Raw genomic sequence first — 25,506 nt, 5'->3', positions numbered from 1 at the left:
GATTACTATTATGTCCAAGTTTCATGAATCAGATCCATAAACTTTCAAAGTTACGATGGGAATTCAACAGATATCTCCAATTCGGCCAAAGTTCATTGACCCTAAATGACCTTTGACCTTGGTCATGTGACGTGAAACTCATGCAGGATGTTCAGTGATACTTGATTAACCTTATGTCCAAGTTTCATGAACTAGGTCCATATATTTTCTAAGTTATGATGACATTTCAAAAACTTAACCACAGGTTAAGATTTCGATGTTGATTCCTCCAACATGGTCTAAGTTCATTGACCCTAAATGACCTTTGACCTTGGTCATGTGACATGAAACTCTAATAGGATGTTCAGTAATACTTGATTAACCTTATGGCCAAGTTTCATGAACTACGTCCATATACTTTCTAAGTTATGATGTCATTTCAAAAACTTAACCTCAGGTTAAGATTTGATGTTGACGCCGCCGCCGCCGTCGGAAAAGCGGCGCCTATAGTCTCACTTTGCTTCGCAGGTGAGACAAAAATTAACAATAATACACAGAGAAAACTTCCAAAACACTTACTTTCTATGTTTTTTCCAGTCCTCCAGCTCCAGTTCAAGGCTACCATACCTCTGTAGAACGTACATTCTCTTAATGCCATTCTTAAGGTCAAGATCATGAAGGTGACCACAAAGATAAGCTATCCCACCTCTATAATCAGGTTAGGAAAAAGATGGAGAAATAAAAGAAAATGCAAGAATAGCATCATTTAGACTTATCAGATCAATCATTAATATTTAATAATTCAATCAAGATATGATGACATCATATCCCATTTACTACTGAATTTTCAATTTCTCATAGACTTTATACAGAGATGACTGGGACCGGTTAGTAGCAGGGAAATGATAGCAAAATTAGTTGTGGTCAGTAGCGGACCGTGACCCGGAGGAGACAAAGCATTGGAGGGGCACAGCATTGTTCAGACACAATACAGTGCCCCTCCAATGCTTTGTCTTCTCCGGGTCACGGTCCGCCACTGGTTGTGGTGATGATAATAATGCTTATAATGTACTCTTTTTTTTAAGATGCTTCTTAAGAATAAACATTTTATTTGACAAACTTGAAAAGCAGAATTAATCTGAATATGTGAATTAATCAGAATCTTGCACTCGCACAACATTATGAAAAATTTGTGAGTACCGGTAGTCAATTATACTCGTGGAATTTTTCTACCGTTTTTCAGTTGATACACAACGGACCGGCTTGAAATATGAAAATCTGCCAAACCATTTGTGAAGTAACTAGAATCACTTTTCAATGCAAGCCTGGGGCCTGTCTTACAAAGAATTGCAATTGATCCAATCAATCGCAACTATGGAAAGCCAGCAAAGTCAACGTATCAAAATGCATCTTTGTTCAATTTTTTTTCTAGATATGAATGTATGTCCATAAATTCATTGATTTCTTGACAGTTTGGTATGCTCTCCTTTCTTTACAAAGGACATTTCGCAAATTTCCTGTAGAAATTTTTTTGACACTAATGGATTTCCGTAGAGTTACGATTGATTGGATCAATCATAACTCTTTGTAAGATGGGACCCTGATGTGAACTGCTTGGCTCCTATTCTTGAATCCTGTGTCCATCTTACAAAGAGTTATGATTGATCCAATCAATCTCAACTGTATGGAAATCCATCCATACCATTTTTTTTTCTACAGGAAAATAGCTCAATCTCCTTAGTAAATAAAGAGAATCACACTGAATCTTCAAGATGATGTATGTATGAATAAACATATCTAGAAAATATTTTGAACAAACTTGCATTTTAGACGTTGACATTGCTGGCCGTCCATAGTTGTAGTTGATAGGATCAATCAAAACTCTTTGTGAGACAGGGCCCAGGTTTGGTTTAAACCATGGTTTAATTCTGGGCTACAATTGTGGGAAAGCTATGAATGTCTAGAATTGTTTACGCTTCTCGAGGTTAATGTGATCCTGCCCATGTTTTGATGGTAACATATACTATCTTAAAGTATGATTGCAGGACAATATCAAATGATATGAATGCAAAATGTGATGCTTAATTCATCTTATTGCAGATATTTATGTCATGTTTGGCTTCCTCTAGTTAAACCACATTAGATTATTAGTTAAAAATATGGGCATTTGAATTCCTATTCCAAACATACAATATCACAACTATCAACTCCTGCCACTCCATAAGATGCAACCACATTCTGTGTTTCACTCACTTCAATATGTCATAGAGTCCATGAGGGGCGAGAATCGTTGAGGTAGGGTAGTGACCAAAGTATATTGTCTGATTGCTAGGGGACTCCTTGGCCCTTTCTGACAAGGTCTTGACATGGTAGACATTCAGCTATCATAAAAAAAAAAATAAATAAATGCAATTTACAATGCACCCATTTGCAATCCGATTTTGGAACAAATCGCATTTTGCTCAGTTTCTGAAAATGTGAATGGAACATATCATTTTATTTGAGGTTAAAATTAATTGAAAGAATACTAATTAGTTTCAAATCGTAGCCAATCGTACGACTGCTATGACATCATTACGACTAAATATCAAATTTGCTTTGATTCTAAGAAGGAAGATAGCATAGTTACAGATTTGAACATAGGTATTCCTACGATGATTTAGAACATTACACAGTAAAATATTCCAAGTCTCAATATTAGCATCAAATTATACTACATTTCATTCTGAAATCAAGTCACAGACCAATCGTAAGGAATGTGGTAGCCTTTAGAGATACTCAAGGCACACAAGTTAAAGGGGAGAAAACAAAACAACAAAGGAACACAGAAATATTGTACTCAAAATCATTGACAAATAGAAATTTAAGGTAAGTTCTTTAATATCAAATGTTACAGCAGACTGGCCATCAGGGATGAATGTTAAAATGAATGTAAAATAATGTTTAGCTGCTATAACACAAGGTCGCATTTTTGTTAATCAGTGGTTGTGTCATAAACACAAGAGGGCGTTGTAACATACTCTCATTATTTTTTTTTCCATGGCAGTTCAAATATACATATCTAGAATGAATTATCCTATGGACCCGTATAATATTTCAAGGATAAGCTAAGTATCTTTATTTTGTCATCAAGTAAAAAATTTCCTCTTTCAAAAAATTTGTTGGAGTGAAAGTGATAATGATGATAATAATAATAGCAAATAATAATATATCGCCTTTTATAAGGCAGTGTTTATGTGTGCCTATTCAAAGGCACACCATGTATTACCATAGCTTTAGCTCCAGCTACTGTTACAAGGGCTTGGTGCATTTAATCATGCCAATGTATACAAAGTAAATATTTACCTCATCTAATATGCCATAGAAGTTGATAGGCCTCTTGGTACCAATCTTCAGAAGGGCATCAACATGGATGAACGAGTAAGTCCCAAATGGCAGTTCCATTTTATAGAGAAAAGATTCATCTCCCTTTTCACCTAGGATAGAATACTCCCTGTTCAAATAGTGGAGAGGATTTGAAAATGATAAATTACATACAATGTATTAATATTGATAGCAATAATAATCAATAATCATAATAAGCCACCTCGTTTTTATAGTGAATAATTTAATAGAATATTAACTGATCAAGGTCAAAGGTCAAGTCTTGTAATAAACTTACAAAGCTTTTTCACAATGATTTCTTTGCGGTTTTGAGTGTTACTTTACTTACTTGGATACTTGGATACTCAAAAATACAAGCAAGGAGTTTCATTTTTTCATTTAGGCTTTAACATAATTATGCTTTACTTACTTTCCATACATACAATACATATGAAATATAATGAACAAATAATCTCATATAAATACGCTACATGAACAAGTTCAATAACAAATTTTGTATCGATATCCAATGAAACAATCATTTGATGAATTTGCTTCCAACCATCAGAAAAGCTCATCAAAGAAAGAACTTTCGTTTGAAGAGTTTTGTAAAAGAAATCAGTATATCTACAAACCTGTAAAAATTGTTTTCATGCTGCTCGAAGGGTACATCAAAGTTATCTGATCAGAGCGATATAATGGAAATAATGAAAGAAAAGGATGTGAGTTTACAAAGAGAATACAAAAAAAAGAAAAAAAAAATCAATTTCAAAACCAATTATCAATTTCATGAACGAAAGGAAAAAGAATTTTGATGGACTCAACAGGTTTTCACTGACTGATGCATTTGAACGTATCCTGATCAAGATGTGCTATACGCAGACCTACCAACCTCTGAGAATGTAATACTGTATTCTGTGATTAAAAAAAATGTATTTTTCCCCAACAAGTGTATTTCATAATAAAATGCTTGGCGCACTCACTCATCGCAGCGCTCAAGCTGCATGCAAGCTAAATTGCTCACTGCTCTTGCAGATGAAAAAAAAACATTGAAACATGTGTATATCTTCACCCTGGTTTTAAGAAAATGATTGAAAAAAAAAGTTACCTGAAATTAGATTGATCTAATAACCATATTTGTGTACATTTTATGAAATAGAGACATATAGAGATGATTTTTCTCAATAAATTACGACTTTAAAAAACTTACTGGTTGGCAGGTCTGTATACGCACTGTACATTGATGTCACAAATGACTGCACAGCTAGCTCATCAATCATCAGCTGTAGGTAACAGCTGGTATGCCTATGGTTTGCATTTTAATTGAATATCTGACATACATTGTAGTAGAATATTACTTTAAATTGGATATATAATATTAGAATATGAATTTAAATTGGATATATGATATATCAGAATATGACTTTAAATTGAATATCTGATATATTAGAATATTACTTTAAATCAGATATATACATTAGCATATGACTTTAAATTGAAGATCTGACATATTAGAATATTACTTTAAATTGGATATAGAATATGGAGCCAATCTGTGGAGACAAGTGTATGGACACTTTTTTTTTCATTTTGCATTCTGCAATTCTAAAAAGTGTAGTGAATATTGTTGGCTTCATTTCTACGTTCAAATGCAATATAGTTTTACATATAAGATATACATAGTCATTAATATAAACAATATAGTACCATTATAAAAGGAGTACAACAAAACAATGCAAAGTATAGAGTAATCAATTAATACGGGAGACTGCTATCGTGAGTAGTGACATTGATTTTTCGCCTATGGCACAATGGGGGGGGGGGAGTATTAGCACAATGGCTCCATCAAAGTTGCCAATAATTTATAACTTGATAAATTACCACGGTTTCCTCTCACATCAAGCCATGGAAGGGAATAAGGTTGATGTAAAAAAAAAATAAAATACTAATATCGTGGAGCGTTGTGGCCCAGTGGATTAGTCTTCGGACTTTGAAACAGAGGGTCGTGGGTTTGAATCCCAGCCATGGCGTAATTTCCTTTCACCAAGAAACTGATCCACAATGTGCTGCACCTGACCCAGGTGAGGTAAATGGGTACCGGTAGGAAGTAATTCCTTAAAAAGCTGTGTGCGCTATGAACGCCTAGCTTAGCCGGGTAATATAGGAGTGCCTTGAGCACCTAACGAGGTGGATATGTGAGCAATATAAATACCTTATATTATCATATTATCATTACTACTACTAGTAATAACATATATAATACTAACAATAACCACGAGCCTCGCCTTATTTTGCAATCAATAAAATATGCAATATGATCTTGTGACCCCCAAAGGACATTTGACCTGTTCATCCCCATGAACACACACATGTGGTATTTACCCAAGGATCATTTATACCAAGTGTAAACACAATAGATACAGAAATAAAGAAATGAGACCAACAGACTATGAGGTAAAGTGATCATTAGGTCTCTGCCAAACTTCGTTCTGGGGAATATTAAAGCAATATTGACTGGCCTCGGGGCGATACGACATATATCGCCCAAACTAGATTTATATCACCCGAGTCGTAGACGAGGGTGATATCAATTTAGTGAGGGCAATACATGTCATTTCGCCACCAGGCCAGTCAATATTGCTATTATTAACCAAATCACACATCTAGAGCAAAAATTGTTAAAATTTAGATAGTTTAAATTTTTAGAATGCGAATCTTGTTTCTCATGTTGAGCAGACTAGGCCTCTTTACCATTGTGACATAATTGGAATAACGCGTTCCTGGCCTAGGGACGCCATATCCAGCGTTGTCTCAACTTGATTACCATTATGACGTATAGCACTGCGCGGTTCAAGGACGCGTACAAAAACGGGTAGAATACTGAGAGCGCTACCTTTATTGCCCGCTACATTTCCATGCATTTTCTCATTGACTTTCCTGAGCGGGCAATAAATTGGGCCCGTGGATAAACAATTGGAATGTTATTGACCGGCCATTTGATCCCAGTCTTAAGCAGGCAACAATGTTTCAAAGTTGCCCTGCTCAGATGTCTGATACGGTTAATAATTAACAATAAAGATGGTAATAATAGCTTGATTTTTATCACACTTTTTGCCACAGGATACTAAGTGCAACTATGAAGATGTGGATTTCATATGCATGGAAGATTTTTTATTCATCTTGATCTAGACTCCTAGCGTTGGGCATTATTTGTGGGCTTTTTTTTAGTACATTTGCTCCAACAAAGTTGTCAAAAGTTAATAACAGTAACAATAATGATACTGCTTTTAAATAGCATAATTAAGTCTGTTAGCACTCAATAGGGTAATTTATATCTTGAATACATTACCATGGTTTCCTCTCACGTCTAGCCATCTCAAGGAATATGGTAGCTTAGCCTCGGACATGATCTGTTGATATGATATCCAATCTCCTTTGTTCTGTGAGGCATGGGGAGCGCCATCTGTGATGTCACCTATTAGTACAGTAAGAAGCGGAAATAGTTTGTATGGTTCATTACAGACACACTTCACAAAACAGTAAAATGTGTATTTGGATGTTGTAGGGAGTTTATTTGCAACTGATTCAAAATTTCAATTGCAAATTTGTAAAATTGATGGATCAATTTTAACTATAGCAATTTACATTACACTTCCTGTAACAGACTGTTGCAAGAAACTGACCAGATATCTGCTGAAAATGCAAAGTTTTAAGACCTATTAATGATGATAGACTTAACACCCTATTGCTTTTATTTTGACATAATAATGCTCTCTTTCCAACAAATGCAATGTGCATGCTGTTACCTTTGATCATAGAATTAACTATATGCCCACTCCCCCCCCCCCCTTGGAACACCTCTATTCATCTCTAAGTTTGGAAATATGGTACGATGATCAGTTTCTTCCCCCAAAAAAAAATATTTTGAAGAATGTAGCTACATCCCTCTTCTACAATGAATTATTTACCAACTGAATAATTAGAAGTTCAAGTTTACACATTGGAGAGTCCTCTTTTTCATATGGAACTGCCCTGAATATAAATGAAATTGGAAAATAGATGAATAGCACCTGACCTGTGTGAAGTACAAGCATTGGGTTTATGACTTTCAGGTGTTCATGACAGAATATCTTGAAATCTCGAGCTCGTGCTAACTTCTCAGGATTTTCCACAGTGGTAAGATGCGTATCTGAAATCTGCATCAAATTGAAACAAATCAAACGTAATTCATGAGAACAGGAAATTACAAAGCAAAACGCCTTTGCTTGAGGGCATTAGTTAAAATTGGTTTGGCTTTATGCAATGTTTATGCAACAATTCCATATTAGAGTGATTTTCATTCCTATATAAAAACTACCTTTCACGGATTCCAGTTTTGGCTTTCAGAATTCATATGCTTTGAACAATGCAGTTTTCTTTGATATCTATAGAACATCATCTGTAACTATGCAACAAATCTGTGGCAGTGTAACTGTCAATCCTTCATAAATGAATTGTACCCTTCATACCGCTTTATTACAATTAATACAATGCACCATTTAAAATCAGGTGCCCGTCTTACTAAGACGTGTACTTGATCCAATCAATCGCAACTATGGAAAGCCAGCAAAGTCAATATATAAAATGCATGTTTGCGAAAAAGATTTTCTAGATACGAATGTATATCCATGAATTCATTGATTTCTTGACAGATCAATTTGTTCTCCTTTTAACTACAGTAAGGACATTTTGCAAATTTCCTGTAGAAAGAAATTGACACTGATGGATTACAATAGAGTTACGATTGATTGGATCAATCGTAATTCTTTGTAAGATGGGGCCCAGATTTTACCTGTACAAGCCACCATAGATTGTCCGGAGTTTCTCCTGGGAATGGTGGTACCTCATCATAGGGATGCGGGGGGCCATAGTATTTAACTGGGACAGTGAAGTAATGTACAGACCAGACAAGAGCATAAATCACAGTTGCTATGGCAACCAGGACAGATGTGATGAGAAGGCATCCCTTAGGTGGCTGCATGGTGAAGGATCTGGGAGTAACAGAAGAAAAGATGGTATGTTATAACATAGACAGGAATAACCGTCGTTTCTGGGGATTTATTTAACAATTTCTGACATTTCACTATAATCCCCATTCAATTTTTTTTTTTTTTCAATTTATTATTTTTCATTTTCAACAGAAGAACAAAGTAATGTGATCAAAATAGTTACAATGAACTTATACAGATAAAATAAATTCAGGCGTGTACAGTATTTGATATTTATCTATAAAACGAAGTAAAGCAAAACAGAATATATATAAGCAACTATCATAACCATTTTAAAATAAAAATTCTGTGAAAATGGAGGGATCCACTAAAAAGCAGTGCTTGTATTGTGTGGACCCCTCTAAATAATTATTTTAGAATTGCCTACGAAGACAGACAAGTTTACAAAACAGAGAACAGCAGAACAAAGAACAAGAAACAATCAAACAATTGAAGCACACACAAAGGATATGAAAATAAAAATGAAAAGAGATAAAGAAAGATAACAGAGATAATACAGCAGGACTTCAACGCGCGGATAATTATACCAAAAAAAAAAATAATAAGTTAAGGAGGCATGAAATGGTGAATTTCATGATAAAATTATTTAAAACTGAGTAAATGATGACCTGTATGATTTCAGAAAATTATTTTTAAGTTTCATTTTAAAAGAACAAAGGGATGGGCTTCTAATTATATCTTCACTAAGGGAGTTCCAGAATCTCGGGCCATCGTATATAAATGTTTTTTTAGCTAATAATGTTCTTAAAAGAGGTAAATGAAACTCATTAGACTGTCTTGTAGGGTAATGATGAATTGAACGATTTTGAGGGAACATTGAATCAAATACGTGAGGAAGTGAATTGTTATTATATTTATACATAAATTGGCCTAAGTGAAACAGATATAGATCATTTATTTTTAGCAGCTTGTTTTCGGCAAACAATGGATCTGTATGTGAAAGAAATGAAGAATGGTTAATTATACGGAGAGACTTCTTTTGTAATAAAAGAAGTCTGTTTAATAAAACTTGGTGGGTATTGCCCCAAACAAGAATGCCGTAGTTCAAATACGGTAAGATTAAAGAAGAATAAAGCATTAATAAGGTTTGTGGAGGAAAATGAAATTTCAGTTTATTTATTATGCCGATGTTGCGTGAAATCGCTCTGCAAATATTTTCAATGTGATATTTCCACGAAAGTTTATTATCGACAGTTATGCCTAAGAACTTTATGAACGAAACAACTTCTAAAGGGGTATCATCAAACATAATGTTTGCCGGCAGTGTGTCTATAGTATTACTAAATAACATGTATTTGGTTTTTTTTAGATTAAGGGATAGTTTGTTAGCTCTTATCCACTGAGTAACCTTTTCTAGCTCAGAATTTACTATATCTAGTAGTGTTTTTGGATTTTTATGAGAATAAAAAAGATTTGAATCGTCGGCAAAAAATATGAACGAAAGAATATCGGATGAATTACAAAAATCATTAATATAAATGATAAATAATAAAGGACCTAACAGACTGCCCTGTGGGACTCCGCAATTTATATTTTGCATATTGGATGTATAGCCATTTAATGTTACGTACTGACGTCTATTGGATAAGTAACTCCTGAACCACTCCAAGGCCTTCCCACGCACCCCATGGTGAGCGAGTTTATGTAATAATATATTGTGATTGATTGTGTCGAAGGCCTTGGAGAAGTCCAGGAAGATACCAACCATGTGTGAAGAGTTGTCGAGAGCATGTGCCACTTTGTCAATGAAATTTAATAAGGCATGTTCAGTATTATGTTTTTTTCTAAAACCAAACTGGTAATCGGAGAAAATATTGTGTGCTTTCAAAAAGTTAATAGTTCTATTGTAAACGACCTTTTCTAAAATTTTTGACATGGAGGATAGTAAGGAAATAGGTCTGTAATTATTGACATTAAGCTTATCATCTTTTTTGAAAAGAGGTATTATTTTACCTATTTTCATGTTGTCGGGGACTTGACCATTTTGCAATGAAAGGTTAAAAATATATACCAAAGGATTAACAATAGAGGAAATTACACCCTTCAAAATAAAGTTGTTGATATCATCATAGCCAGGACTTTTTTTGTTATTCAAACTAGACACAATATCAATAATTTCTTGTTCAACGACAGGTGTAAAGAATATAGAATTTGTATTAGGTATGCCCAGATAATCAGAAAAATGCTTGTTCGAAGGAGGGACTTCATGAGCTAAGTTTACCCCTATAGAGGAAAAATAGTTGTTAAAAATATTGGCAATAATTTCAGAGTCTTCAACAATTTGATCATTATCCCTTATTTTAGTTATGCTTGTTTTGTTATTTGATAAATTCATGGCTTGTTTTAAAATCTTCCATGTACCTTGCATGTCGTTCTTATATAAATGTAATTGTTTCGTGAAGTATTTTTTCTTTGCTAGTCGTATTGTTTTAGTCAAAATATTTTTGTATCTAGAATACTTAATTTTGGCTCGCTCGGAACCTTTTGTCTTAAATTTATAGTACAAATTATTTTTTCTGTTAATTGAACGTAAAATTGATTTGGAAATCCATGGAAGTCTTGGTGTTTTTTTGTATGCCGTTTCTTTGTCTTTTACTTTTGGAATGTAAGTATCTAATTTATTACAAAATATGTCAAGGAAGTTCTCAAATGATGCATTAACATCATCTGAGTTGTAAACACGCGACCAGTCTGAAGATTCTAAAGAAGCGTCAAGTCGGGCTATGTTTTCATGAGTTGGTCTTCGCCTTGATGGCCGGTGTAGATTGTTCAGTGGGCGCCTAAGGGTGAAATGTGACATAATTGGAAAATGATCGGTTATATCGGATATGACTACAGAAGAGTCCGGCGAAGGCAGAACGTTACAAAAAATATTATCTATGAGTGTGGCGGAATGAGTCGCCATACGAGTGGGTTTCGATATCAAAGGCAAGAATGAGGCAGTCAAGAATATATCAAGGAATTCATGGGATATGTTATTATTTTCATGTTTCAAAATATCAATATTAAAGTCTCCCATTATAAAGACGTCTTTGTTTACAAAAAGTGGATCTTTTAGCAAATCTGAAAGGTAGAGGAGAAAATCATTTGAATTAGAATTTGGAGGCCTATACATAATGCCTATGATTATATTTTTGGAAGTGGGAATATTTATTTCTATAAAAAGAGACTCTACAATGTCGTTTGATTTAATAAATTCTTTATGAGTTATGTAATCGTAATTTTGAGAAACGTAGAGGGCAACCCCTCCACCAGACCTATTTTGCCTGTTGTTAACGATAAAGTCATAGCCATCCAGGGCAAATGGAAGATTAGACTCGCTGGATAACCAAGTTTCCGAAAGTCCAATTATAGAAAAGGGAAGTTTGGAAGGATTATCTAATAACAATTGGAATTCCTCAAAATGCTTACTTAAGCTTCTAATGTTAAAGTGTAAAAGAGAAAACGTATCTATGGAGAATTGTTTGGTAATTTCTTTAAACTGAGACTGGGTTATATATTCAGATGAAGGACGGTAGTGTGTTAGTGCGAGCCTGCATGTGTAATCAGGTCAGCAATTCGGGCGACCGGGTTTTATCCAGTTTTTTTTTTTATTCTAAATTACATTATATTATCTTGAACGAAGGCCCACTATTTTCGTTACACTCTAATCTTTCTTTTGATACTATGTAAGTTCTAAGAAAATATCGAAAATATAAGTTACCGATGATTTATTGCTTATTTTTTTAATTTTCTGCCGGAGAGGAAAAAATGGCAGCCGTGTGTTGCTGCCCTCTACGTTCAACGAGTTGTGCTTTTATCAAGGCTTTCCGATTAAATTTTTCGATATCATGGCCAGTCAATGCGAGCGACAAGTTCTGAACGCATGCATATCTACAAGCGCAAAGCAGCGGCACAAATCGCGATATATAGCGACTGGTAAATACGTCTGTAAGAATGATTACGTCATCCAAGATGGCAACTTACGTTGACCAACGAAAGGATTAAAGATGACTATGTTTTAATCATCATTTGAAAGAAATTAGCGATAACTGCAGTCTGAGGTAAGATATTTCTTAATTTTATATATTTTTTCTTAAGTTTGAATGTACTTTCATTTTTAGAATGTGACACTTTATTAAAAAACGATCAGAAAATCAAGTTTCCGACAAATTGGATCTAAAAACGTTACTGCTAATTCATTGGCTGTATGTACGGGCCAACAACTATTCAGTCTATGTATGGGTGAGTGGAGCCAACACAGTTCAGCGGATCAACCAAAATACAGAGACTGAAGCTTTGGGTCTAGTTATCACAATGGCTTCATGATAAGTAGAAACATATTCCTGTACATCATGTGTATGTTCAATCTCTTCTACTGTGCAATAGATACTAAAATTAAACTAGAAATTGATGAGAGCTTGTGAGAATAAAAACCTTTACCACTGAAGCAACATCAGAGAATAAATACCTTTATTACCAAGGCCACATCAGAGAATAAAAGCCTATATTATTATAGAGCCAAACCAGCTAATGAAATTACGCTGCTTTGTACAGGATGTAGGCCTATATGGCATTTCTGTTTTTCTCTATCTTGCATGCAACCCTTTTACAAGCTGCATCACCTTAAGGTAGCAATTCACTCTTTATTCGTCATTATCCCAATAAACATTTTTATTTTCAGACCGAAGGGCTTTTTGTTCTGGGTATTTTTTCGCACAGGTCTACATGCCAATCATATCATATCATTAAATGTTAACATCCAACGAGGTGGGTGTTTCATAAAGCTGTTTGTAAGTTAAGACCGAAATTAAGAACAACAGGTGAACCTTTCTTACGCTATAAATAATCGCCAATGAACATTTAATGGTCAATATCATTTACCACCAAAAGGATCACCAGTTGCTCTTAACTTATGATCAGCTTTATGAAACGGCCCCGACACATTTCTCACCTTGGGTGGAGATTGGATATTATTTGGAAGTGCCCTGCCAAAGGACATTAGCACTGTATGGGATTCTGACACTTGACCCTTTGAGAGTCTCGTGACTGAACTAAACATTCCCTCCATATATAGTGACGAAAGGGTTGGCACGTTCCATGATCGGGGGGAGAGGGGCAATCAAATTAGAACCATGAAATTGAAATAAGGGTCCAAGCAAATGGCTATGTCGCTACTACGCTTAAAATATTGGTTCTTTGGTAAATATAATCAGCCTAAGATAAAAAAAAGCTAGGGTCTAACGTTAGGGAATTGCATATCAGTGTGAACACGCTGTTTAGTGAGTGGTTGTAATATTACCAAATGTGTCAGAAAAAGTTTCAAACTTTGCAACATCCTACCAAAGTGAATATGAATAGATCATTCCAACGCTTTTATTAAAAAAAAAACCCTAACCAGAATGTGGTAAAAAAAATAACTGATCAGTAATTTTGTGAATTTTTCCATTTTTCACACAGAAAGCACACATTCGTAATTACTGTTTTCAAGTGACCTAAATATTTCACATGTGAAGAGGGGTGCGATCAGAAGCAAAAATTCAGAGCAGGGCTCTGCCAATATTGGAGACTGTCTCCCATGAGGGAGATAATCTCCAATATCAGACACTTTTGTAAAGATTTTGGGTATTCAATTTCAGAGACAGTCTCCAGTTTGGGAGACCAATTTCTGTTGTTTACATTTGCTGCAGAAGTATTAGCTTGGTGGCAAATAAAAATGTGATACGCAGATTCCTCATGAAAAATTACCCATTTTCACAGACAACTTTAAAAATTCACTGTCTACTTTTGTTTTTAGAAGGATTTTTGTTGTCATCCACACACAAAACAAATGCCGTTTTACGAACAATTTATAAAAATCATTATTTCACAAATACTAAAATCTATTATGTGATTATAAATAATTATCAGTATTATAAAAATTATTCAAAATTACGTGATAAATTTTAATGTTTGTGAAATAATAATTTTTTTCTAAAAATTATTCATCAAAACGGCATCGCTAGCCAGAAGTACGTCATACATAAGCGGCAAGGGTCGACGCTATTGTAATTCTGTTGTTTACATGAGGATCGAGGGGTCTACGCGGCAGCATCAGTTAGGTAAGAAACCTTAATTTTTTCACATTTTTATATAATAATTTTAAAACCTTCCTACTCATTAGGCATAGAAAGGTGTAAAAATTAATGAAATTCATTAACTTCAAAGTGATTTTTGTAATCAAAAGATGGATTTCCTAGGGAAATCCATTTTTGTTTATGTCATTCTCTTAATGCGACTATCTATGTCTATGGAAAGAGTGTCTGAGTCAAGACGTCACTGATGAACTCAACTAGAACATTATTTCAAAAGTCATCATCATTAGCCTGGGGGAATTCGGGAGTTCCTGGGCGCCTGAGTTACATCTCGCCTTACTGCGGCAGCCCGAACACGTACTGTGTTCGGGCTGCGAACAGTTTCACCCAAGCTCACCGGATCCGGACCGGATCGGCCAAAAGAGATTCGGGAATTTAATGATTATTAATAACATTGTAAGAAATTGGAATGAAGGAATCAATACATACTTACAACTTAAGCCGCAATATTCACAATCCTCAAAACGAAGAAGTAATGTCCCAAAACTAGGCAAAAATGGAGGGATGTTTTTCCGATGTGCATTAAAAGTCGTTTGTACAGGAACCAATGGAGGATCGATATAGCCTTTTGACGAGGCAACGAGATAAATTGATTTTCATCTTCGTGCTAGCAGAAAACAAAAAGAAAGGGAGAATAATAGCCTAATCCTTGAAAAAAAACAAATAAAATAATAATTGATTATCACACGTTTATACTACGCTCTTCCTATCAATTGGACCATGTTTATTCACTTAGGACCCTATAGAAATATACTAGAAGTCTTTGACAAAAGGCTATGCTATGAGTCATGCGAGAAAGGGTAATATGAATATTCATAAGTCTAACTAAGTGGCGTAATTTCTTTTTTTGATGGATTGGCTGCGTGACAGCCAGTGAATGAATTACTATTTAACGACCTCTTGTTTTAAATTTGAATAGCTTCTTTTCCTTTTTTTCTTCATACTTTTCTTCTTTCGTAATTTTATTTCTTAGATCTCCCCCTTAATTTCTTTTCACTTTCTAAATATTCTTTATCCCCTTTCCGTTTTATTATTTTCATATTTTGTTCCTCTACTTTTCTTTTCGTTTCGTGGTTCATTTTTCTTTTCCTTTCTTTACTGTTTCATTTTTTAATTTTTCTCTTATTTTCTTCGTTTCTTGTCTTTTCTTTCCCTTTCTTTTTCTTTGTTATTCGTCTTTTTCTTTACTTTTCTACCTATTGTCTCTATTTATAAAGTTTCTTCATCATCTTTTTTTGAGAGAGAGATTATGGACGTGTTGTCGCACTTTTTTTATGCATAATTGAAAACAATAATTGATTTGATTTTGATTTGATTTGATTCATTTATTTTCCACACTTCATTAAAAAAAACAATACAGAGTAAAGATAGTATTACAAAATACAGTACAATATATTCCAGTGCATAAAGAAAATTGCTACATCTTGTGAGTAAAAAGATAATTTGATAGCCTAATTTATGTGGTTTGTATTGACGCTTGAAATAAGAAAGCCTATTGAAATTCAAGCCTTATTTCAAATGACCAGAACTTTGTTATTTCTTGACCATTTTCTGTAATTTATGTATCAAATTAAAGAGCAGATATTGAATTCTTCAAAAATGCGGTTTTCCTTTTGAAACCCAGATACTCCCCGCCAAATTAGTTTTCGGTATCGTTTCTTCAAATTGTTTTTGCTCACTCATGCATGATTGAGAAAAAATCTAAGTAATATCAAATGAAAAAGGAGATTCTAAGCTTGAAATTGGTAGGTCATTTGTTTTATTTATGATTAAGTTATTATAAATGATCGCTAAATTTCGGTTTCGTTTTTCTGGGACGCACTGTATACACAGTAAAAAAAATAGCAAGCCCCGGTCTCTTTAACAACAGGTTGTTTAGACTTTTTTGTAATTGCCTAAACTTTTTAAACAACTTGTTTAAAAAATTTAAAGTCCTTAAAATTTTAACAACTTTTTTTACAGTGTATGGCTGCTATTTTTTCAAGCATTCAGCCCCCCCTTGAAGTTGAATACCTTTTTTCTTTATCTGTTTTTGCTTGTCAATTCTTTTTATGGTGCGAAATTTTCTTTACATCGATCCTGTTGAGGATCATTTTTTTTCCTGTCAATTTTTTTTTTCTTGTACGAAATCTTTTAGGCCTATGAGTTTATGACCTTTTTTTTTGGCTCGTCAAATTTTTGGGCGGACGATTTTGTCCCCCCCCACCCGGCCCCTTGTGGAAAATCCTAGGTACTGCATCTTCCTCTTAATTTTAGTTCTTGTTTTGCGACATTTACGGTATTTAGAGCATGAAAAATACTAGCAAATTAAACATGATGCAGCCCCAGTTATCGACTTAGCAATGGATCTCATTTTCCACCATTTTTTGTAAAAGCTGATCGAATCCGCTGGGCCTGGGGAAAAAAATCACCGCGCTCACCGCACCGGTACGTGTAGCGACGTCTCGGCCGTACCGCGGCCGCCGCGCAACGCGCGCCCCACGTGTGTGCATCGAGTGTCCTGTGTTCGAAAGTCAACTTTCGCCATCGAAGGATTCAAGATGAATTCTTCAAAATGTGCTATGTGCATGTCACCTTTTGTGAAAGGTTCTAAGGGATATGGTCGAATTAGACTTGCCACTTTTACGTCCCCACGGACAGTCCATCGATTTTGCCCCAAATCTGTCATTTGTGACAACTATGTCTGTCGGAAGTGCGAGCGCTTTATTGTCAAGAATACTCGTGTTCGCCAAGGATCCAGAGGAAAGAAACGAACTTCAATAGGATTAGCCTTAGGAGGGAAAACACCGGGAGGAAAGGACGGGCGTCCATGTGAGGAAAAAAATATCGGCTCTCCAACCGGGTCTCCAACACCAATGCCAAAGAGAAGAGCAGTCTTTGACACTCCCGAACAGCTCCACATTCCATTCGACCAGGGTGTTCAAGCCCCTGGCACTAATTCTGATAATTCTGATTCAGGAAGTGATGAAGATGATCTACCAGAAAGAAGAAACAGTGAAAGACCACCAATTCAAAAGGCTATTGATTACTTTATCTCGTACAGATATCTAGAAGGTGTCAGAGCACTGTCGAAAGTTTCACCTAATGCAAGAAAGGCACTGATAGTGGAAGTGACAGAGATGATAAAAAACGAGGTAGGTGTAGCTATCCCTCTATGTAATTTTTTTCACTCAGAAATGATATCTCAATGTTTTTATTTGTCTATCTAATTATAAATGCATTTTTTGCAGGAAATATGAGAAATTTTATAATTACTATCAGTTGATTACTATATATTAATAGTGCATGAGTCAGTGCGTCCTAAGAAAACTACACTTTTGAAATGGCTGCCAAAAAAAAATATCACTTTGGAGGAAAACATTTATATGGAAGGCACTTCCAAATGTCAACAAAAAGTTGAAAAACTATACATGCTTCAGTTCAGGCAGCACTGTCCACTGAAATAAAGGGTATGAAAATTAAGGTGGCCAGGAATTAGCCTTCTAGTTTCTTTCAGATTTTGAGATTCAAGTCCCTTGGAAATTCAAAGTTAAGGCTGTTTTGATAAATCAATGATTAAGCATTATTTATTTAGGCCCAGGTTTTTTAATTTTAGAGCAAATTTCAAGATAAATTGAAATGTAATGCATGAGTGAACTTGAAATACAATTTTTACCTTTTCAAGTGGATCTCAGCAATGTGTCCATGGAAGTCAGAATAGGGATAGGACGTAGCTGAGGAAGTAGGTTGACTGGATATGGGTCAACTGGGGTCCGTTGCAGAAAGAGTTGCGTTCAAACGCAAGTCAAAAAATCAATCGCAAGTCCCAAATGCGCGCTGTTGATTGGTTGAAAATCAAGTTGCGGTTGATTGCAACTCTTTCTGCAACGGGCCCCTGCATGACACTTAACCCCCCTCCCCCTCCCCTCTTTATCTCTACCACTTTCACCCCTCCTGAGAAACTAGCCTTTGCTAGGGTGAGCAGAAATAAGCCTTCTAGTTTTTTTAAGAGGTGAGTCTGGAATTTTCAAACTTACCCTTTTGTGTGTTATGCTAAATTCCTGATGAATCGAGATCAGTTTTGGTTTAATTTCTGAAGCAAATTTCATGAGTTACTAAATAGAAATGTAATGCATGAGTAAACATAAATTGTAATTTCAGTGTAGCATTTTTAGTTTATTATGTGGATCTTACAAGTATGCTTGTGAAAGTCAGATAATGCAATGGTCCCTGTTACATGCAAGGGGTTGAGATAGGGTAAGACTGGGTTAAAGGGGCATTCTGCTTCATGTATTCACAAACTACATGTCATGTAATCACCCCCACCCTCCACCCCCTTTATTTCTCCTGGATGGTATATAAACTTAAATGCCAAGTGACTTATGGTTGACGGGTCTTTCATTTCCATTGAATGATTACTAAGAACTTGACTATTTATTATGATTTATGTAATGATTTATTGAAAAAGCTGAATGTTTGATTGATAATTTATTGAAAAAGATGAATATTTGATTGATCACATTCATTGAGTTGATTTACTAACCGATTGTTGATTGAATTGTTGATAGGTAAAAGTTGATGACCTAATTTTCAGGATTTATTATCAAATTGTCAGTGCGCTCTGCACATAAAACGTACATGAAATAGCAATCAACCTCAATCTCAACAGGAGAGAGGAGGAATTAAGCCTGGTTTTACAGACTTTCTCAGAAAATTCAGTGTTTACTGCAACTACTGGCAATTCTCCCTAATTCATTTTTTCATGAAAATTATTCACACAGCCTTGTAGATTTTATCACACACTACTGTGCAAATTTTCATGGCGCTCGTGCGATCGAAGGCCAAATCAGCCCCCCCCCCCTTTCGACTGTGAGATGGTGCATATTACGCGGCTCTTTTAGGGTTAAAGAAGAGATATTTCTTTAGCTTTTTGTTCTATTGATATTTTTTCATTAATTCATGTTAGAAAATTTCAAATGAAAGCTGAACCATCAAAATGTGATAACTTTATTTCTTTGCTTGTCAGGAAATATGTTAGAAATTTTCCTTTAAGAATATCATTGCAAAATATTTCTTAATTACATAATTTTTCTCTCCGGTTGGTATAGTGTGTCTTTGTATTTAATTGATTTTTCAATGCAAATTATTGATTTATTTCTGAAAGATAAAAGTCAAGCCAAAGATCAAGTCATTTCAGCAGCAAGTTAACCACTCTACAGTTTCATCATTTTCCTGGGAAAAAGCGATGGAGGCTCAGCAGAGCTTGCCAGCCACAGTCAGTTGTATCTGGGCTATGCTACCACTTAACGGAGAAAACAAGAAGTATGTAGAAGTTTCATAATACTAACGATATTGAAGAAAAACAAGCATTAATTTTACTGATTGACAATAGTAAATATTCAGCATGAGAAAGATAATGAATAAAAATAAATGCCACCATCTATTCTGCTAAGCTGCATTTATTCAGTAGAAGGCAATGGTAAAATTCTGATTGGGGATAATGCATTTCGCATAGTTGTGTAAAACAGTGAATGCCATGAATCCCATTCGTACTTCAAGACAACAAAGCATTTGGCTTCCTGTTGAAAAGTGCATTACATTTATGCTTCTTAAATTTTTTCAAATATTAATTGAAGCTGTTATTTATTTATCTATTTTCATTATGCACTAATGATGTATTATTATTATTATCATTATTAGTATTATTATTGTTATTATGAATAATTATAAAGCATAAATGAATCTTATTTTCTATTTTGCAGTGATCTAGCTTGAAAGGCTGGCCAAATGCTGAACATTGCCCTCTACACCAAATGCCGATCTTACAAGTTTGTGCAATCGTGTGTTGGTATTGAACTATGGAAGCAACGCGTGAGCCACAAGGTTTTCAAGACATTGAACCACATGGGGATTTCTCAAAGTGTTGGCGCAGCAAGACACAATGTCGACATCATTGGAAAACAACATGACAAAGAGCTTTGGAACTGGAAAAAGTCACTGGTAAATAATTGATTACATCTTTACCCCATTTGTCATAATCAGTGAATTTTATCTTTAAACTGCAGTAATGAGTTCGATTGCAGAACGCAACTTAAAAAATTCCTTTAAGTATACATTGGTTTTTGTCTCACCTGCGAAGCAAAGTGAGACTATAGGCGCCGCTTTTCCGACGGCGGCGTCAACATCAAATCTTAACCTGAGGTTAAGTTTTTGAAATGACGTCATAACTTAGAAAGTATATGGACCTAGTTAATAAAACTTGGCCATAAGGTTAATCAAGTATTACTGAACATCCTATTAGAGTTTCATGTCACATGACCAAGGTCAAAGATCATTTAGGGTCAATGAACTTAGACCATGTTGGAGGAATCAACATCGAAATCTTAACCTGAGGTTAAGTTTTTGAAATGTCATCATAACTTAGAAAATATATGGACCTAGTTCATGAAACTTGGACATTAGGTTAATCAAGTTTCACTGAATATCCTACATGAGTTTCACGTCACATGACCAAGGTCAAAGGTCATTTAGGGTCAATGAACTTTGGCCGAATTGGGGATATCTGTTGAATTCCCATCATAACTTTGAAAGTTTATGGATCTGATTCATGAAACTTGGACACAATAGTAATCAAGCATCACTGAAAATTTTGTGCAAGTTTCAGGTCTCATGATTAAGGTCAAAGGTCATTTAGGGTCAATGAACTTTTGCAGAATCGGGGGTATCTGTTGAATTACCATCATAACTTTGAAAGTTTATTGGTCTAGTTCATTAAACTTGGACATTAGAGTAATCAAGTATCACTGAACATCCTGTGTGCATTTCAGGTTACACGACCAATGTCAAAGGTCAATGAACTTTGGCCGAATTGGGTGTATCTGTTGAATTACCATCATAACTTTGAAAGTTTATGGATCTGATTCATGAAACTTGTACATAAGAGTAATCAAGTATCACTGAACATCCTGTTCGAGTTTCAGGTCACATGATCAAGGTCAAAGGTCATGTAAGGTCAATGAACTTTGGCCATGTTGGGGTTTTTTGTTGAATAACCATCATATCTCTGTAAGTTTAGTGGTGTAGTTCATAAAAAGTGGACATAAGAGTAACCATGTATCACTGAACATCTTGTGCGAGTTAGAGTAGTATACAAAGTCAGCACTGCTGCTATATTGAACGCGTGATGCAGGTGAGACGGCCAGAGGCATTCCACTTGTTACAAAAAGAAAGCTGGTGAATTTCATCTACCACAGAACCACTACTCCATACTGTTCTTGCTAAATCAATATTTAATAATCACTTTTATAGGACCTACTTCTTGGGGCACTCTTGACAACGCCATCCAATTAAATAAATGATGTGATTAAATATATATATATATATGTGTGTGTGTGTGTGTGTGTATATATATATATTCTCTTCAGGTCATTCACTGCTTTATATCAGTGTCGATGTCTTGATTTTTGAAGTATATAGTAATAATTTTTCCCTTGGTTATAATGTTACATGTTAATTTCAGTGTGCAAGTGTTTTTGTTTACAATGTCATATTTGATTTTTTTTTCTCCTTCTTCAATAAGGAAAAAAGACAAGCCGAGTCTCCCACTACTGATTATGGCTTCTGTTGTGATAATTTCCAGATTGGCACGGAAGGAAAAAGCCAAAGGACAGGCCACTCCAACACATTCGTCTTAGAAGCAATGTGTTTTGCGGTGAAAGATCGTGTCATGGAGGAAGCAACCAAGGTGCAAGTGCCAGCTGCCAAATTAGATCCCTATACATTTCTTCCTTCACCTGATGTCTTTGAGCGTCAAAGATCAAGGGCAATATTCTTGGTTAAGCACCTCATCACGAAGCACCTGACAAAACTACAACATCTGAAGAAGGAAATTCCATCTAGAATTCTTCATAGTCACACTAAAGAAATGGATGAGAAATCTCAATGTGTAAGTTAAATTTGACAATTTAATTTACTAGATTACTTGGTAGCGTTAATCATTATTTTTCTTCCAATTGTTTTAAAATATATAACACCCGCATTTCCCACGAGACCAAATTATATGTTTGTGGTGGGTTTGGGATCAGAGCAAAATCTGATGGAGGAATAAAACCTAATACAACCCCAAATTGTAAGTAGATCAGTCTAGATAAACATTTCAATTATAGTCATAGAAAAATATAGTAGTACCTTAAAAAAATCTTTAGATTAATTTTTCTTTCAGAACCCCTATAGCTAATTAATTGCATTAATTGTGTGCAGTCATTTGTCATATTCTGAATATGATATAAAGTTTAATTTACTCAAAGACATGTTTGTCATGAATCTGCCCATTAGGTTACTCTTGGTGCTGTTGATGCTGACCCAGGTTCCACACAGGGTATGATTACAGTGATGGAACACTTGCAGAAATATGTGCCTGTTGTTGAAGATCAGCAGACCCCATGCTTAGCCAGGGGCGTTGTAGGGAGTGAAAGTTATATACTGTACGTAGATCACTCCCCACTAACGCCAGGAATCACCGTACATGCCTTTGCGAATCGGACAGGATTACCCATGGTGAACCTAGACCTAAATCACCAATTTTAGTTATAGTTTTTCGCCCAAAGTCATGTACATGGGCAAGTTTTATGTTTACCCCCATTTAATTGTATTTTTTAAAGTTTTAATTAAATAAAGTCGTAAAATTGAAAGAAATTAAAAGCAATAGCGTTCACTTACCCCCGTCTGTTGACGAAGCCATTTTGATTTCTTTTGTTATGATACCTAGATACACACGCGTGCAGAGCTGCAACTTAGATTTAAAAAATACTTGCATTTGTCAATAAAAATAACGATTTGTAAAATATTTGTTTCGGTTGAAAAATATCATGAAATAATTTATATGATATTTATCGATAAAAAAAAATATTTTGCGATTCCTGATATCTATCGGCAGATGCAAATATTTTTTTAATTCAAGTTGGCAGTTTGACCGCCAACTTGAATTAAAAAAATATTTGCATCTGCCGATAGATATCAGGAATCGCAAAATATTTTTTTTTATCGATAAATATCATATAAATTATTTCATGATATTTTTCAACCGAAACAAATATTTTACAAATCGTTATTTTTATTGACAAATGCAAGTATTTTTTAAATCTAAGTTGCAGCTCTGCACGCGTGTGTATCTAGGTATCATAACAAAAGAAATCAAAATGGCTTCGTCAACAGACGGGGGTAAGTGAACGCTATTGCTTTTAATTTCTTTCAATTTTACGACTATTTATTTAATTAAAACTTTAAAAAATACAATTAAATGGGGGTAAACATAAAACTTGCCCATGTACATGACTTTGGGCGAAAAACTATAACTAAAATTGGTGATTTAGGTCTAGGTTCACCATGGGTAATCCTGTCCGATTCGCAAAGGCATGTACGGTGATTCCTGGCGTTAGTGGGGAGTGATCTACGTACAGTATATAACTTTCACTCCCTACAACGCCCCTGGCTACCCATGCTTGCTGAGTGGAGATGGCCTTACTATCGAGCGCATTTAAACAATGTATTTTTTTCTATGTTAAATGCAAGAAAGAATGATATCCATTACTGAAATACCTAAATCGCGATTTATTTCAAAAGCAAGTTCGTGATTCGCCCGAAGTTTTCTTATCTCTTCTTGTAATGCATATTCATTAAACCTTAACAGTGACGACATCTTATAAATATTCATGTTGCGCATGCGCATACATGTTTTTTCATTTACTTCAAGATGGCGATTCGTGCGAAATCCGAAAATTGATCCTCTATTGTACGATTCCATCGAATTCTCGTAATTTTTTAGCAAATTAAGGAGAACGTATCTTGAACCCGTTTTGTTTAGGTAAGATCAGTCCTAACTGTCATAATTTTGGTTTCTTTTCATCATCTATGTTTTGGTAATTTAGGGATTAATCTAGTGCATCGATGCACTCCGGTGAGAATACATGGTGGAACTCAGGACCCCGACACTGTCTGAAGACGTGTCGGGGTCCCCGGGGCAACATCTCGCCATGCAATGATGCAGCGGATTCTTAATCGTAGACGTAGGCTCTCCCTGAGCATGGACCTACCACTCTGACTTGCCCTGAGTTAGCTCTCCCGCAGATGCCCGAGCGGAACCTCTGGCTAGGCTTACCGCTAGAACCATCGCATCAGCGACTTAACCGAGAGGTCAAACTCAAAGGTTTTCCCCTCCTTCTCCTTAGTTTTAGTTCAAACCATTCGCTCAGTGATATGGTCTCCAGGTTGAGAAAAAAATTAATACTCACGTTCTCAATAAATATACGGTATATCTTGGTTGCTGGCTTCAACTCAGTAAAACCTGTAATGTAGGCTCCGCTGCTGTGTGTTGAATGAGAAGACCAACGTCAACGTCAACGAACGTAGAGGGCAGCAACACACAACAGCAGTGCAAGGCATCTTACCTTTCTTCCCCTTCATTTTTCATTTCTTTTCTGTTTTTCTTGATTGTGAAACTTTTGGGGGGCTATGACCCCCATACCCCCTCCCAAGATCTGTGCGCCATTAATCTCTTAAACCATACAAGTACCCTATTCAAAGAACTGGGTTTATGTATATTTTCAGCATGACAAAAGGAAAAGATAGGTGGAGGCCGGGGCCTATTATTGGCAGTGAAAAAAAATTAAAACCAACAGGAAAAGGAAAAAGAAAAACTAGATTTTATAGGGTAGAAGAGAAAAAGGAAGGGGAAAAAAGGTAAAAGAAACAAAAAAAAATGAGAGAAGGAAGAAGAGTGAACAAATTAATGGGGGGAATGATTTCAAAAAAATAGGAAAACAATTTCTGCTATAGGCCACTGGGCTGTTAACTAAGATTTGAAATAAAGATTTAAAGGGGAAGTTCACCCTGACAAAAAGTTTATTGTAAAAATAGCAGAAAAAATAATAAAAAATATTGACGAAGGTTTGAGAAAAATTCATCAAAATAATTTAAAAGTTATTAGAATTTCAATTATTTGATTTGTGACGTCATATGCGAGCAGC

General features: G+C 35.2%; 2 protein-coding genes across 3 annotated transcripts in view; one reads left to right on the top strand and one right to left on the bottom strand.

Annotated features, from left to right (window-relative positions):
• LOC121418381 (transmembrane protein 62-like) overlaps positions 1-24,845 on the bottom strand; it is a 43,219-nt gene extending 18,374 nt beyond the window's left edge. For both annotated transcript variants that reach the window (XM_041612217.1, XM_041612218.1), the window contains exons 1-8: positions 24,772-24,845; positions 8,174-8,372; positions 7,418-7,538; positions 6,692-6,817; positions 3,978-4,023; positions 3,325-3,472; positions 2,233-2,360; positions 559-687 (exon numbers count right to left, since the gene is read on the bottom strand). In XM_041612217.1, the coding sequence (XP_041468151.1) occupies positions 559-687; positions 2,233-2,360; positions 3,325-3,472; positions 3,978-4,023; positions 6,692-6,817; positions 7,418-7,538; positions 8,174-8,362 (887 nt within the window). In that variant the 5' untranslated portion in view covers positions 8,363-8,372; positions 24,772-24,845. The remainder of the gene's footprint in view (positions 1-558; positions 688-2,232; positions 2,361-3,324; positions 3,473-3,977; positions 4,024-6,691; positions 6,818-7,417; positions 7,539-8,173; positions 8,373-24,771) is intronic.
• On the top strand, positions 17,359-23,111 carry LOC121418046. The gene is made up of 5 exons (XM_041611748.1): positions 17,359-17,637; positions 19,647-19,808; positions 20,261-20,482; positions 22,062-22,427; positions 22,817-23,111. The coding sequence occupies exons 1-5, from the start codon at positions 17,359-17,361 to the stop codon at positions 23,066-23,068; spliced, it is 1,281 nt and encodes a 426-aa protein (XP_041467682.1). The 3' UTR covers positions 23,069-23,111.
• Positions 24,846-25,506: the final 661 nt, after the last annotated feature.

The sequence above is a fragment of the Lytechinus variegatus genome, chromosome 7 (assembly GCF_018143015.1).
Source record: "Lytechinus variegatus isolate NC3 chromosome 7, Lvar_3.0, whole genome shotgun sequence".
Lineage (NCBI taxonomy): Eukaryota > Metazoa > Echinodermata > Echinoidea > Temnopleuroida > Toxopneustidae > Lytechinus > Lytechinus variegatus.
Note: the sequence above shows the minus strand (reverse complement) of the source record. Positions and strands in the feature narration are given on the sequence as shown.